This window comes from Carettochelys insculpta, chromosome 29 (assembly GCF_033958435.1).
Source record: "Carettochelys insculpta isolate YL-2023 chromosome 29, ASM3395843v1, whole genome shotgun sequence".
In the NCBI taxonomy this organism is placed as follows: Eukaryota; Metazoa; Chordata; order Testudines; family Carettochelyidae; genus Carettochelys; species Carettochelys insculpta.
In genome coordinates this window covers 11,877,526-11,892,880 of record NC_134165.1, presented here as the reverse complement: position 1 = coordinate 11,892,880, position 15,355 = coordinate 11,877,526, and the positions used below count along the sequence as shown (strand labels likewise).

The 15,355-nt window shown below is 51.1% G+C and overlaps 1 protein-coding gene across 1 annotated transcript in view; it reads left to right on the top strand.

Annotated features, from left to right (window-relative positions):
- The first annotated feature begins 4,325 nt into the window (after positions 1–4,325).
- The window catches only part of ESPL1 (extra spindle pole bodies like 1, separase), a 30,940-nt gene continuing 19,910 nt past the window's right edge, over positions 4,326–15,355 (top strand). Inside the window, exons 1-9 of the mRNA XM_074979590.1 lie at positions 4,326–4,406; positions 5,065–6,174; positions 7,017–7,121; positions 9,680–9,800; positions 11,398–11,534; positions 11,866–12,059; positions 12,462–12,704; positions 14,428–14,572; positions 15,130–15,274. Of these exons, the coding sequence (XP_074835691.1) occupies positions 4,326–4,406; positions 5,065–6,174; positions 7,017–7,121; positions 9,680–9,800; positions 11,398–11,534; positions 11,866–12,059; positions 12,462–12,704; positions 14,428–14,572; positions 15,130–15,274 (2,281 nt within the window). The remainder of the gene's footprint in view (positions 4,407–5,064; positions 6,175–7,016; positions 7,122–9,679; positions 9,801–11,397; positions 11,535–11,865; positions 12,060–12,461; positions 12,705–14,427; positions 14,573–15,129; positions 15,275–15,355) is intronic.

Sequence of the window (15,355 nt, the reverse complement as noted above, 5' to 3'; positions counted from 1 at the left end):
TCCTCCTCTGCACACGCTACCCCATGCTGTCTTAGTTTGGAATGGCTGCCCAGCTATTCATAGAATGTGCTGATGCAAATAGACTTTTGCAGGGTGATAGGTGTGGCCACCTAAACAGGGGTGCGGTGGTGTGCTGGAGACATGGGCAGAGAGAGAGTTGCCAGGACCAATGTTCCCTCTGATCTTTTTCATCCAGGTGCACGTTTTTTTTCCATTCAAGTGCAGAATAAGTTTTTATGTGCACCGAGGCACATGGAAATGTGTCCACCAGTAGAAACAAAAAGCCCTAGCTGGGAGCGCTCTGCTAATTAGCTGGGCGGCATTTGAATCTCTCCTGAGCAGCCACACGCAAAAGTGCACAGTTTACAAGGAGCACTGGCCAGGGCCCCCCCAGTTAAACTTCCTTTGTAAGTAAGCTGAAATAGGGTCAGGAACTGATTACAGAAACTTGCCTTAAGGGCATAGCACGCTGGTTGGGAAACTCTTGCTGTGATTAAAGGGGACTGTAGTCTTGGATTTGTAGAGTGTAAAACCAATTAACCAATTCAGGGGGACTTTAGATCCCTAGTTCCAACCTACTTTGGGCTCCCGCCCCACGGTTTGAGAACTGCTGTGAGAGGTACAGAGAAAAAAGGTACAGAGAAGGGCAACAAAATGATGAGGGGGATGGAGCAGATTGCACAGAAAGACAGTTTTAAACGACTGAAGTTGCTGTGCTTGGAAAAGAGCTGACTGAGGGGGAATATGCTAGACATCTCAAGGGAGAACGTGCCAGATGCGTTCCCTCTCATTTTTTCCATCCACATGTGGAATAAATTTTGTTATGTGCACTAAGTCATCTCATGTGAACCACCAGTAGAAACACATGCTGTGGGTATGCCGATGATCATCTGGGTGGCACTGGAATCTCTCCTGGATGGCTGCCCAAGCCCTCAGTTTACAAGGAACACTGGGCCAGATCCTCACCATTATATATCAGCATATCTTCCCGGACATCAGTGGAACTATGCTGATTTGCACCTGAAGCTTTCAGTGGTGGTGATCCCAAGCATTCAAAAATCATGATTTTAGGATTCCAAAAAACCTAATTGGCTTAAAAAAATCTTGAAATTTTAAAAAACATTTCATGTTTTTCATCTGCACACTAGGTCAGATTTTCAGACTCTGTAATTGTTGGGCTTGAAACTTGCTTTGTATTGTGAGTGTGCAACACGGGATCTGGCAGGGTTGCAAAGCAGCTACTATCTTTATAAGAGGACACCCCTGAATTATTAAAATAGGTTGTTTTAGCATCCAACCTACTTGACACTTTTGTAGCTCTGTTTAGTTCTGTACTGTACTTAGTGTGACCAAGTCACCTTCACTTCCTGGTGCTAAGAGAGCCAGGTGTTCTGTACAGTCCTGCAAAACTTATCCTTCCCCTTTGCAGTAGCACCTGGGTACGCAGTGCTTTTGACAATCAAGGCATCTGCTTTTATTCCCATTGTACACTTCAGTGTAGACATTTCTGTGATGAATATTGTGAGGCTGGTGGTAAACTGTGAACCAAACATAAGGACAACCCTGCTTGGTCAGACCAAAGATTTAGTGGTTCTCAACCTGTGGCCTATATCCTGTTTTCTGAATGTGCCCAGTGCCAGGTGCTTCAGCAGGAAAACAGAATAAGTTATCAAGTGATCCTTCCCCTGTCACCCATTCCCAGCTTCTGGCAAAGATGGCAACACACGGGGATTCCATATCAATCCTTACTTCTCCCTGGTAATTGTGGTGGTTTTACACTCTCACTTTGTCTTTGAAAATATGTGTGCTCTCTGCTGCATGAAAGATTCCCGCAAACAGCACAGAAAATGGCCTTTTCAGGCTGACGAGTGAACCTGAGGGCTTATCTACACTTTTATTTTTATTTATTTAAAAGAAAAAAAATCTTGCCCTTTTTTTGAATACGTCCCAAATCCAGTGGGATCAGGGGAGGGAGGAATGTGATGGAGGAGGGAGTGGGGGTGTACAGATATCCTGCAAAGGGAGGTGGGGTGCAGGATGATAGTGACACGGTGCTCACAGAGGAGGGCTTTAGGTTGCAGAGCACATAGCACTGGGGGAAGGGGAAATGGGGGACATACAGGGCATAGGGTGGGAGACTGGAGAGCAGGAGCCTCTGAACTGAGGCTGGGGGGAATTAGCCGGCAGGGAGTGTTTGGGGACGGAAGGGAGGGATGCCTGGAACCCCCATATGGACAATAAACTCAGCTCGCAGGAGAAACAAACCGTGAAACCTCAGTGCTAGGCATTAAACCTGGACCACTCCCTGCACCTCCTATCCCAAACTTGGGTGGAGGGGAATACACCTGGCACACTCAGGTGTGCACAGCGGCGGGTCCCAGAGCTTGCACAATCAAGGGGCGTGCACAGTAGTGAGCTCGAGCTGGCACACTCCAGCTGCCTGGTGCACGCGAGTTTGCATGCTCGGGCTGGCGGGATGGCTACTTCGCACAGGGCGCACACTCGCAAGGGATGCCCAACTTCCCCTTCCCATCCCAGCGGCGCAGCCGGAGCGGCCCGCAACTACAATCCCCAGCATGCAGCGGGAGAGGAAGGGGCGGGGCCGGAGTGCCGCGGGCTGCTGATTGGCTGCGGCGGAGATTTGAACCGGCCCGGGCGCGAGGGCACGAGTACCGGGTGTTGTGGCTGTTACCCCTCAGGGGCTGAGGTGAGTGGCTGGGCCAGCAGGGGGGATGCGGACGCTGGGAGGGGCGGGGCTAGTGGGAGCGGGGGGGGCAAGAAGGGAGGAGTGGGGTTAATGGGGAGGGGGAAGCTAATAGGGACTGGGGGGGGCCAAGAAGGAAGGGGGGGGCTCATAGGGACTGGGGGAGGGGCCAAGAAGGGAGGGGGGGCTCATAGGGACTGGGGGAGGGGCCAAGAAGGGAGGGGGGGGCTCATAGGGACTGGGGGAGGGGCCAAGAAGGGAGGGGGGGGGCTCATAGGGACTGGGGGAGGGGCCAAGAAGGGAGGAGGGGGCCAAATGGGTGTGGGGAAGGAGGTGAGCGTAGTAAGGAAGCAGCAGGCTGAAGGCTGGGGAAGGGATGGATGAGGAGGCCTGGGAGGGGTTTTGTGGATGAGGCAAGGGGGGGTACTGTGAGGGGCCTTGGGAGAGTGCCTGGAGTGTATGGATTTGGGGGTATCAGGGATAGGTGGTGGGTGGAGCCTGGCAGCTAGGGGAAGGGTGGGGGGGCCTTTGGGAGCGTGCTCAGTGGCTCTCAGGGGGCTGTGGAAGGGAGGGTCTGAGTGGATGGTGGTTTGGGGGGAGGTGTGGGGTGAGGAAGACCCCCCCCCTCCCAGGAAGAGGGTGTACAGGGTGGCTGCTCCCCCCAGGGGGCTGGCATGCCTACTCTGCTAGGGGAAGCTCTCTGCAGGCAGTTCAGGCACAGGCAGGATTTTGCTGGAGCATGGGGGTAACCAGTCTGTTGGTGAGTTCCCTAGGGCTAGTTAAAAGATGTCCCTGGGCTGACTTTAAGTCGACCTCAAGGAGACTGGGATGAGAGCAGAGTCTGGGGAGCAGGATGGTACTTGGCAGAGTTAATGAAACTGCCTAGTGAGATAAGCATCTTCTGGCTTCTTATTTATTGTGCTGTGGGAGGATGGGGAAGGGTAGCGGAGGACAAGAACCTTGGTGTGCAGCGTACTGGTTGGATGTTGTGATGGAGTGGGGGGAGTGCATGTGTGAGTCAGGCTGGATGTCTGAGGCAAGCAGCAGCTCCCAGTGGCTAAGGATGACCCTGGGGCTACAACTGGCAGGTAACACCTCTGCCCTGAACAAAGAGGAGGGAGGAGCTGAGCTGAGTTTTGAATCGGGGGCGGCAGTTAGGAAGCTGGGGAAAGAGGAGCTGGAAGGCAGCCAGCTGGAGGAGGGGGAAAACTACACCCCAGAGGGGCACCCCTTGGGGTCTTCTCCCCAGGACGGGTTGGAAGGACTGTCTCTGGCTGCTGTGCTGTCGCTTCTGTGAGAAACTGGGCATCTGTTGCCTAATAAACCTTCTGTTGTACCTGCTGAGTGAGAGTCAATCCTGCCAGCAGATGGGGTGCAGTGCAGGGGGACCCCTGAACCCCATCACAGATGTGTTGTACTGATCCATGTAATACCAGCATAGGACACTTGGAGGGGTTTTCTGTGCAATAAGCCATGTCACAGACTTGCATTTACACAATTAAGTAGCTCACAGAGTGCAAGGCCAGGGAGCCCCTCTAGATCCTGTAGTCCAGCCTGCACGCCGCAGGCCAGAGAATGCTGTCCAATCATTTCTGTCGGTGTTCTACAGGCCGGAGGCAGGATGAAGTGCCTAAAAGGAACCGATTTTCTGGCACGAACCAGCAGTGGGGAAGATGCGGCAAAGCTGCTGTTGGAGCTGAAGGTGAGAACACAGATCTCTGAAACATGTTTGTGGGAGCGGTTCTCTGGATCAGTCCCTTAATGGGAAGTATCGGAGGGGTAGCCGTGTTAGTCTGGATCTGTAACAGCAACGAAGGGTCCTGTGGCACCTTATAGACTAACAGAAAAGTTTTGAGCATGAGCTCATGCTCAAAACTTTTTAGTCTATAAGGTGCCACAGGACCCTTCGTTGCTGTTAATGGGAAGTGTGGGCAGGGAGAATTCTGGCATTGACCCACCGGAGCAAAGATGACGCTCACTTTGTGAGCGAGCAGTTTGCTTGCCATCTGATGGCAGCCCTGCTGGGTGGAAGGAGTGCAACAGAGCCCTTGTCCCTGCAGTGGTCCCTGGGCCTGTTTGAGCTCACCTTGGAGCAATGCTGGCGTCTATGTGCCGCTGTTCCTAGCTATAGCAGTATTTAGGAATCACAGCGTGGGACTGGGTGAGATCCCCTGTTCCACCGCTGACTCCGTGTAACTTCTCAAGAGAAGCTTTTTTAACTCCTGTGCACCAATCACTCCATCTGAACAACAGACCAATGCTGTCCTGGGAGTGGGTTATGAGATCTGTTGTGAAAATGCTCTGAGAGCCTCCTACCAAAGCTGCATTTCAGTTGCACTAACCATCGTGTTTCCTTTCAGGAAAGTCTTGCCTGTGCCCCAGATGACCCAGATAAAATGAGCAAGCTCTCCTGGCAGAGCACGGCATGTGATAAAATCCTACGGGCCTGTATCCACTGGCTGGGACTTGGAAGGAGGTGTCAAGCACACTTTCTAAGCCTCTTGGACCTGGCTGAGCTGGCAAGTGATGGGTATAGAGCAGCTGGGTTCCAGAGTGTTCCCCTTTACCTGGAGAAAATCCTCTACCACCTGCTGAAGACCATTGCTACTCAGGGACCCTATGATGCCTGCTTGAGGTTTGCTGATCTGCTGTATGCCAACCTGGCAAGGCGCCGGCCCCCAGAGGTGCCTGCTGAAGATTTTGAGGCGATTGCCAAGAGCAGTTTTAGTCTGCTATGGAAAGGTGCCGATGCCCTTGCTAAATCTGCCCCAGGAGAAAGCAGGGCAGTGCTTTCAGGCCGCCTGCAGGCTGTGCGCTTTTTGGTCTTCCTGGAGGAAGACTGCTCTGCCCAGCTGCCCCTGGAGCCACCTTTCTTTACCTCTCAAGCTGCTCGTCAGGCCGCAGCGGCTGCTGTGATGTTTGAGGCCCAGAGGAACCCCCCGAGCAAAGAAGACGCTTGCTTTGTCAGCAAGCAGTTTGCTTGCCACCTTATCACAGCTCTGGTGGGTGGAAGGAGTGCGACGGAGCCCTTGGCCCTGCAGCAGTCCCTGTGCCTGTTCGAGCTCACCTTGGAGCGATGCCGGCGTCTCTGCAAAAGCAGTTGTTTTGGGGCAGGCCAAGAAGCACTAGATGAAGCCCAGGGCTACCTAGAAGGAGCTGGTGACTTCAGGAGGGGCTTTGGTGCTGCTCTGGGTCTCCTGCGTGCCGGAGTCCAGCTGAACCAGGTGTTAACACTGGGTGAGAGTCAAGCAAGGCTGCCTCTCTCCCGAGCTGCTGCAGCTCTGAGCTGTGTAACTCAAGTTCCTGAGCCCCTGCCCAGGGTGCTGGGTGAAAGCTGTCAGTTCATTGTCTCCTCCCTAAATGGGTACGTGACGAAGAGTGACCGGCAGCTGTTCAGCCTGGAGGACATTCTTGCCCTTTGCAGTTTTATGGAAGGTTACACTCAGCTTCTCTGTCGGCTGCTGGATAGTGTGAGTAAAGCTTGGCGTTCAGGCACCTCCTTTGGAGGAGGGTGGGGGGCATATGGCCTGAGACACACAGGGTTGTGCCAGGGTTTCCCCAGCAGTGCAGCAAAGGATCAGCTCCATTGATGGCTGGGATCTTTCAAGCCCCAGGTATTAGGGTGAGGAATCGCCTAAGGTGGCGATGCCACTTCGGCAGTATGCCAGCTTTCCATGAGCACTGCTGAAGGGAGGCACTCTCTCTGCAGCCCAGGGTTTAATTCTGAGCTCCGGCTGACATACTTGCGCTAGCTTTGATTGAACTAGTGCTCTAAAAATAACAGTGTAGCTGCCTCTTTGCAGCCTCCACACAAACCTTTCTGAGACCCTCAGTACATACGTGAGCTGCTAATGTCAGCTGCTGCCCATGCTGCAGCAACACTGGTGACTTTAGCATGCTAGCTCAATCCAAGCTAGCATGGGTCTGTCTCCCTAAGATGGAAATTAGTCCCCTCCAGTTGCAAAGTAGGTCTGTCCTCTGGGAGTCATGTGCCCTTCCAAAATAGACCCCACTAGGGTGAACAAGTGCATCTCCCCCTGATAAAGGGGGTCGGCTGACAAATGCAAGCTGTCCTGTATCTGTCAGAGGATTAATATGGATGCATCACAGGTAAGTGGGATGACCCTGTATCAATATATGAGCCGATTGCTGCTATTTGGTAGCTCCTTTGCCAAATAAAAGACAGCGCAACCGTCATTGGTTCCGTAGAACCCGATCCTGTTGTGTTGAGCTGCTGCAGATGCTCCTTGGGGATGGCAATGTGAGCTCTCCATGCTGATCTGGCTGCTGCATTTTCCCTTTCTCTTTTCAGATTCCTCCAGACAACACGAAGCCGCAGCAAGCCCTGAAACAGTTGCACTATCACAGCTTGCAGCTCTGCACAACAGTGGCATACGATGCCTTTCTGGGTTCCCAGGTACTGGCAGCACATGGAAGAGTGTGCACCACTCGGGGCTGGGAATGCATAAGGGAGATCCCCAAGAACTGTGGGCGCAAAAGAAATTAAGCTTCTTATTGCTGGGCTAGTCCCAGTCTGAGGACACTGGATTCCCATGTGGGAGCTGATTCACTGAGATCCGGGCTCAGCAGGGTGCTGAGAGCTGTAAGGGCAATGCTCCCCCATGCTCTGAGGTTGTTCTGAGGTAGGCCGGATGAGCCTGCACAATGTGATTGATGCCATATGCAGCCTTACTTGGTTAGAAGGTCTCTGATTAAACTGGTCTGAACGTGATATGGTGCATCACTGAATGGCCAACTGGAGATGGCTTCTATGAGCCATGATACCTGCAGGCTGCTATTAGCATAAACTGCATTGATTACAGTAGGGTGCCGTCTTGCCAGTTGTCTTCTGCTCCACCCAAATAAAGGAAGTGTGGTCAAGTGGTTAGTGTTGGGAAATCTGGATTCTGTTCCTGAGGGCAGGTCTACACTTACTGGGAGATTAGCGTCCATCATGATGGCACTACTTCCCTTGGAGGTTGGGGTGTAGAAGGAAGGAGAGAGAGAAGGTGTTGATTTAGTAGGTTTAGTGAAGATCTGCTAAACCGACTGCTGATCATTCTCATTGACTTTGATACTGCACTGGAAGAAGTGTAAGTAAAGTCAACAGGAGCGTTTTGCCAATCAGCCATGTTAATTGGAGGGATAGTTCAGTTGTTTGAGTGTGGGCCTGCTAAACTCAGGGTTGTGAGCTCAATCCCTTCCTCAGGGATTTAGGGATCTGGGGCAAATGATTTATTTAAAAAAAAAAAAACAAAAACAAAAAAAAAGCCACCCCCTACCCCCCAAACAAACCTGTCAGGGATGGTGTTTGATCCTGCTAAGAGGGCAGGGGACTGGACTTGATGACCTCCTGAGGTTCCTTCCAGCTTTGAGATGTGTTTATTACTATTAACTTCTACACAGTGGAGACCCAGTGGCAACTCTGCCTAAGGTATGTTGACTTTAGCTATGCTATTCACATAGCTGGAGTTGTGCACCTTAGACTGACATTACCTCTTGGTGTAGACCTGCCCTTAATCTGCCTTTGACCTCCTGTAAAACTAAGCCATCATCTCTGGGTTACACTATTCAAGTGCCCTGCTGGCTAGGGCAGTGGACTTCGATGCAGGAGACATCAGTTCAGCTCCTGACAGTCACTGCTTTGCTGGGTGACCTTCGGCAGCTTACTCTGCCTCCCTGTGCTTCAGTTTTTCCCAGATGCAAAATAGAGATCCTGACCTTTGTGAGGTGCTATGAAATCTGCAGGTGAAAAGTGTTAAGAAAGGCTAGCTTGCAGTATCCCTCACCTGTGCGATGTGAGACCTTAACCAGTGTTCTCAAGGCTGCTCCCCTCTCTGACACTTGGAGTGTAGAAGGTGGGGGCTCACCAGAGACTTTAAAAATACTCAGCCACTAAAGGCTTCTGCTTAAGCACCTCAGGCTTGCAGGTTCTCTGACCTTGGCTGGTACACTGCCACCACCAAATCCAAAAAAATCTTGGAGAGCCCATGAAGACATACTTGAACTTTTTTTCTGTGGGTTTCCATCAAGCTCTTTAACTCTCCCTCTAGTGAGAGCCAGAAAACGACCAACTTCCTGAATTTTCCTTGCAATTTTAGACACATGCAGGCAGAACCTTCTGCCTTCTAGGATACCGGGATTAAATCTTGGTCTTAAAAAGGTGATTTGATTAACAAACTAAAGACCTACTTGGGAAAGATTATTTGGTTGCTAAATATTGCAGGGAAACTGGGAACCCCCTTTCCCCTTAGATTAACTGACTCCCAGGGAAGTAATTCTGTGTGTTAAAGTTAGTAATGGGGTGGCGTAGTAGCGCACAGGCTCTATACGGAGGAATCCAGCAAACCCAAAATGAAGAAAATAACCTGATCATGGCCAGTTAAATTCCCTGTTCTACTCACTTATCTGTTTCAAGGGTTAATCCTTCCCCAGGCATGGATTTTGCTCACAAATCCATGCCTGGTTCCTGGCTCAGTCCATCTCTCAGCTCATGTCTGCTCACACAAAGGCTGCCCCAGGAGGATGCTGGGTTTTTCAGTTGAACTCACTCTGTTTTCATTGGCTCTCTGTCAACGCTTCGTGGAGACTCAAGGACCCATTCTTCCCGGGTTTAACCATTACAGGCAATGTAGTTAGCGGAATGACAGGATATCCAAAAAAAGGGACAGTATCCTCCTTATTCATCCAGTATTTTGAGGACCCAGCACCTGGTGCATTGCATGTGGGGGTCAGACTGTGCTTTGCCAAGGTAAATCAGGTATCAGACAGCCCTCTATTGCTGGTTAGTGCTATAGCAGCTCCAGCTGTGGGGTTGTTCCTCTGTCTGCTAGCTATGCTAAGAACAAAGGCTCCACGTCTGTGGACGAATGCTTTTCTTTTTTTGTCCTCTTAATCCCTAATTGTCTCTCTTCTATGTGACTGCTCAAATGATCTATCACTCTTGCTGCATCTCCAACCTCTGGCTTTCCACAGGAGGCAGGGTCAACTGGACTGAAGCAGCTGGTGAGCGCTTGTCAAAGTATCATTACCTGGCTGCTTGATGCACTAGAGGGGATCTCTGAAAAGGACCAGGTGGAGTACCTCGATGTCACAGGTCAGTCCCTGAGCCTCCAGGCACGGTCCTGCCCCAGCATGAGTTACAAGGGTTGCTGTCTGTTGTGGGCAGGAGCAGAGGGGAGTGACCTCTCCAATATATAACTGCTCTTTGGTGCTTTGCAAGATGATCTGATCCTTTACTCAGAAAGCAGAACAAAAATTGGCATGGGAAAAGAAAAATGCAACATTCACTAACACACCACAAATATGCGACGTGCCACTGGGCTGGCAGGGAGGGAAACTGACCACTTCCCTTGCGAAGATCCCTCCGCCAGGTCTCATGGAAACCTCTCCCTTCTAGGCAGGGAAACATTGTTATGGCACTGGTGCTCCATCTCCTACAGCAAAAGCTCTCAACTGTAGCAGCTGGAACAGGCTTGGCTTGTGACCAGATGGGCTGGGTTCTTCGGATTACAGAATCCTTCCCGGAGTAACCTATACTGCTGGACAGGATTGTAGCATTGCAGTCCTGCCACTTCCATGTGGCTCAAACAAGAGCATCTTTCAAGGCATGGCTGCTCCTTTCCCTTGCCCCAAGTCTCTCCAAAGTCTTGCCTCTTGGCCCCTGCTTGTCCTGGTAATCACTGCTACTAGAGAGCAATGACTCCACTGCAGGGTCTCTTCTGATGAGACCCTAAAGAAACTTCTCTCCCTAACCCCTGCGAGCTGTTACCATCTCCTCCCGCCTCAGTTTTGCTACCAACTGTAGTGTTCCTATCACCCCCTCCTCCCATGCCGTCCCCGGCAGTGCTTGGCCCATTTCTGCATCAGATTCTTCCCACTGATCATTTTTAAATCTGCACTGCAGGGAAATGACTGAGCACTATGTGGCCCAAAGAGGGTGAAAGAGCAGAGACTGCAGCCTGGAGACCTTCCAAGGCCCACCCTAAGATGGAAGTGGGGAGTCTTAATGGCATCTGGTATCCCTGGGAGGAATCTGTATTCCTTGCATGCTGCAAGTCACAAAATTAGAGGGAGAAGGTCCCCAGAATGGTGATGTGAGGCTGTTGAAAAGCCGTCTGCCCTTGCAGTCGAGGGGGTGGCATCTTACCTTAACTCAGCTCCTGGGACCTGGGTCTGCCCTGCGAATCTCCAGCAGTTCTGCTGAAGTCAGTGGAATGGCACTGGTATCAGAACACTTGGATGCATTGTCTGGTACTGACTGTTCAGTCTCATCCTGCCCGTGTTTATTCCTCTGACGGATGCTTTCTTCTGAGGGAGCTGGTTGTGGGGAGCTTGCAACCTTAGCTGTCTAACAGGAGGTGCCTGCAGCAAACATTTTGAGACCAAATGTGGTGCCTCCATGATATGCTTTCCTTGATGGAGTAGCTGTGTCTCTGTGACTGTGCATGGCTGGTGCTAGGTCAGTGAGATCCTTGATGCTCTACCAGACAATCTCGATCTCTCCCTACAAGCTGTTTGCCACTGCTTCCATGGCTCCTGGAGACTGAGCAGGCAGATTCCATTGCAAGGGAAATGGTAACAAGGCTTTCAGAAGGAGAGAGAGTGGCCCTATGCTTCACAGGGCAGAGTGAGAGTACTGTAATATCCCAGTTAGGCAGCCTGTAATAGTCCTGTTTTTCTTTGCTATCCAGCCTGTTGTGCATTCAAGCTGGCCTATGGTTTCTACAACCAGAAGCTCTATGTGGAGGCCAGCTCACTGACTGAGATCTTCTGCAGGAGGCTGGGGATGGCAGAGGCCCATAAATATCCCCAGATGCCTCCAGAAAGGGTGAGTAGCAGTCTAGGATTCTGGGTAGCTTTCTGGGAGTTTGGGGTCTGTGGTAATGGAGCCATGAATCTGAGCCTCAGGCTTATGGGGACCAGGCTTCCATGAGGGCCACATGTTCAGGTCCGAAGTGTCAGGAGATGTAAGGCACTCAGGGGAGTCCTGACTAGCTCCCAACCTGAATGCAGGGCAGCAATGTGGGGCTTGGTCTTCCAGGGCCCAGGAAATGGAGAAATTTTTGCCAGTAATATCCCTTGGAGGGATTAAATAGGAGTGAATTATCTCATCTGTCCTGTTACAAATTGCTCCATTGTGTGTGTATCTCTCTCTGCAGTTGCACAGGTGTTTTAAACTGCAGGTAGAAAGCTACAGGAGGCTGGGCTGGTATGAGAAGGGCCTTGAATCTGTGACGCTCTGGTTGGCTGCACTGCATGGCAAGATCAAGGAGCAGATGGCAGAGCCAGTCTTGCTCTGGGCTAGAGTCAAAATGGATGCAACGAAAAACGGGGATGAAGACCTGAGACTAAAGTAAGAGCGGGGCTGAAATCATTGTTGGAGTGTGGGACTGGGAGCTGGGTTTCCTGGAGTCTTGCCTGGTTTGGCCACTCAGCTTGTGGCCACGCTGCACTCTGCCTGAGTTTCTCCAGCTGTAAAATGGAGGGGTGCTTCTCCCAGTGCCCCAACACAGATCTGCTGTTGCTCACACAACCTGGTCACTTACGTAGCATAGACATGGTTGGGTATCTAAGGATCAAAGCTACTGAAATGCCCAAAGAACAATCTGCCCCTTGTCAGAAGAAATACTACCTTGACTGAAAGCTGCATCTGTGCCATAACCCTGCCCATAGCTGTGCACTGTCAGGAGCCCTTGCAGCTATCGTCAGTAGCCCACCTTGTAGCGCTCCTCTTCTCTGACCATGTTTCCTGCAGGACTCTGAAGGATGCCTTGGAGGGCCGTGGCCTGGATACAGGGACCCTGATGTCTGTGCTCTCTGAAGAACTGAAGGCCTACAAGGCTACGCGGGCCGACACGGGGCAGGAGCGCTTCAATGTGATCTGTGACCTTCTGGAGCTCTGCTCGGACGAGAAGGGCAGAGAGCACGAGCGGGCGGTGAACCTGGTGGAGCTGGCCCAGGTGCTGTGTTATCACAACTACACGGAGCAGACAGACTGGTAAGTGGGCAACCAAAATGATCAGGGGTTTAGAACAGGTGCCATATGAAGAGAGATTTAAAGAACTGGAACTTTCTTAGTTTAGAAAAGAGGAGATTAAGTGGGTCTATAAAATCATGGCAGGTATGGAGAAAGTGAGTAAAGAAAAGTTAATAACTTGTTCTCATAACACAAGAACTAGGGGTCACCAAAGGACCTTAATTAGCAACAGGTTTAAAACTAGCAGACAAAAGGAAATATTTCTTCATGCAGAACACAGTCAACCAGTGGAACTCCTTGCGAGAGGATGTTGTGAAGACCACTGCTCCAACAGAGTTTAAAAAGAACTAGATAGGTCCATGGAAACGTATTAGCCACAATGGGTAGGAACGATGTCCCTAGCCTTTCGTTGTCAGAGGCTGGAAATGAGTGATGGGAAAAATCACTTATTCTGTTCACTCTCCCAGTATTGGCCACTGTTAGAAGACAAGATACTGGGCTAGATGGACCTTTGGGCTGACCCAGTCTGGTTGTTATGTGCCTCCTGGGAGGGAGCCTGGGGTGGGCCTCACATCTTTTGTGCCTGTGCTGCCTGCTTCCTGCAGCAGTTCTGACTGGCTGCCCTGCCCCAGGAGGCAGTCACATAGGGTCCCCAGCAGTACTGAAAACATATGGCCCCTTAGGGACCTTGCTTGTGTCTTAACAAACATTCTTTCCGGGTCTGCAGTCCCTTACAAATTGACATCCTGGGGATTGCTCTGGGTGCGGGCAGGGCGGGAGAAGGCTCTATTACACCAGCGATTCCTACTGGAGAGCTACAGAATGGCAGGGTTGTGTCTTCTATTGTGCCTCCCATCTGGGAGTTTCCTGTTCCACCTGCCCTATGGGGCATTCCTGGAGTTCCTCTCGAACACTTCAGACTTACAAACCAAACCAGCAGAAATGTAGCACTTTAAAGACCAACAAAGTGATTTATTCGATGATGAGCTTTCATGGGACAGGCCCACAAAACTTCTCAGACTTCTTAGCTGAGGCTCACCCCATTCACAGAGACCTGTCGGTGGATCACCAGCCATTCATGATGACAAAATGCATTTACTTATCTTTAAATACCTTAAATGCTAAATTATTCATATTAGGCTTCTGGGTCGTAAAAACCTAAACACACAGCGGTAACAAGGAGAACGTATATTTAGATCTTTTATATTTTTAAAATATGCACCCCCTTATTTTTATATTTAAAAACTGTCCAAAACTGAAGGTTTTAACCATATCTTTAGTTATGGCAGGGGTGGGGAACCCCTGCAGCAAGTGGGGAGGGTGCGATCCCCGAGCCCTGCCCTACCTGCAAGGCAGTCATGGCCCAGTAGTGGGCTGCAGACCACACTTTGAGAACCACTGCTGGAGAAGACTATAGGTGCTAAAGCTTCAAGGCTGTTAGACTGTCCCTGGTGTGAACTCTCTCTCTCTGGGTTTTGGTCTCACATGACTTCTCTTCCCTGGTCGTAATCTCATAGTGCCAGACAGCCCTGGGGACTGAATTCACCAGTCCATTTTGGAGACATAAGCGGCAAGAAGGGACTGGAATATGGGAGACCTGGAGTCCGTACCCAGCTCTGTCATTGAATTGCTTACCTGGGCCCATTTCCCCCCTGTAAAATGGGGAAGGTGGTGTCTCACAATCTGTGAGGTAATTGGGAGTGAGCTGCTATCAGTTGGGCTTAGCCTCTCTCATCTCCTGTAGCTCCTCCCTGGAGTCGGTACAGGAGGCACTGCATCTGCTGGAGTCTGTACCTGTGAGTGCGGAGAACAGGGAGCAGCTGCTGGATGACAAAGCACAGGCCTTGCTCTGGCTCTACATCTGCACCCTCGAATCCAAAACGCAGGAGGTAGGTGGCTGCCGTGGCAGCTCAGAGGTGCGGTGCTAGTATGTCTGATCCATCTTCACTGCCGTGTGGGAGGTCCTAAGCTGTGGAGCCATCTTGGCATTGTTCTGGGGTGAGGACAGGGTTATGGGTGACAAGAACATGAGACTGTAGCACCACAGTCATGGTGCTTTCTTTGGGGAGCTGCCGGGAGCAGCCATTGAAGAGCTCTCTAACTGCCTGATGCCCATCCTCTCTCATTTTGGTGCCATGTGTGCTGGCTAAACTGGCCATACCAGATGTCTTTCTAGTAGAACATCAATGGCTCACCTGTGGAGAATGGCTGGCTGCAAAGCACCAGAAGCTGTGAAATGGCTGAGCAGGGAAGACAGGGACATTCCCATGTGGCTGGTGGGAATGCTGTCCTTGGGAGTCTTCCTTGTTCCTGGCCCGTCAGAAGGGCTGGCTTTCTCCCCAAGGGGTGAAAAGTCAATGGTGATGGAGCAGAGACAAATGCCTTGCATCAGACATCTCATGAACTATGTATGGTAACTGCCTTGGCTTTTCTCAACCTTCTGCAGAGCATTGAGAGGGACCAGAGAGCCAGGGACCAGGGGCAAAAGAACCTGGAGGACTTTGAACCAAATGACCTCAACTATGAAGATAAGCTCCAAGATGACCTATTTCTGTACAGTGGCATCTCCTTCAACCTGCTGGCTGATTCTGGTAAGAACCCGCTTGGGCGTGGGGGATCGGACAATTGAATGCTGGCAGTGTCTGGGAGCAATGCCTAACTCTTCTGGTCTG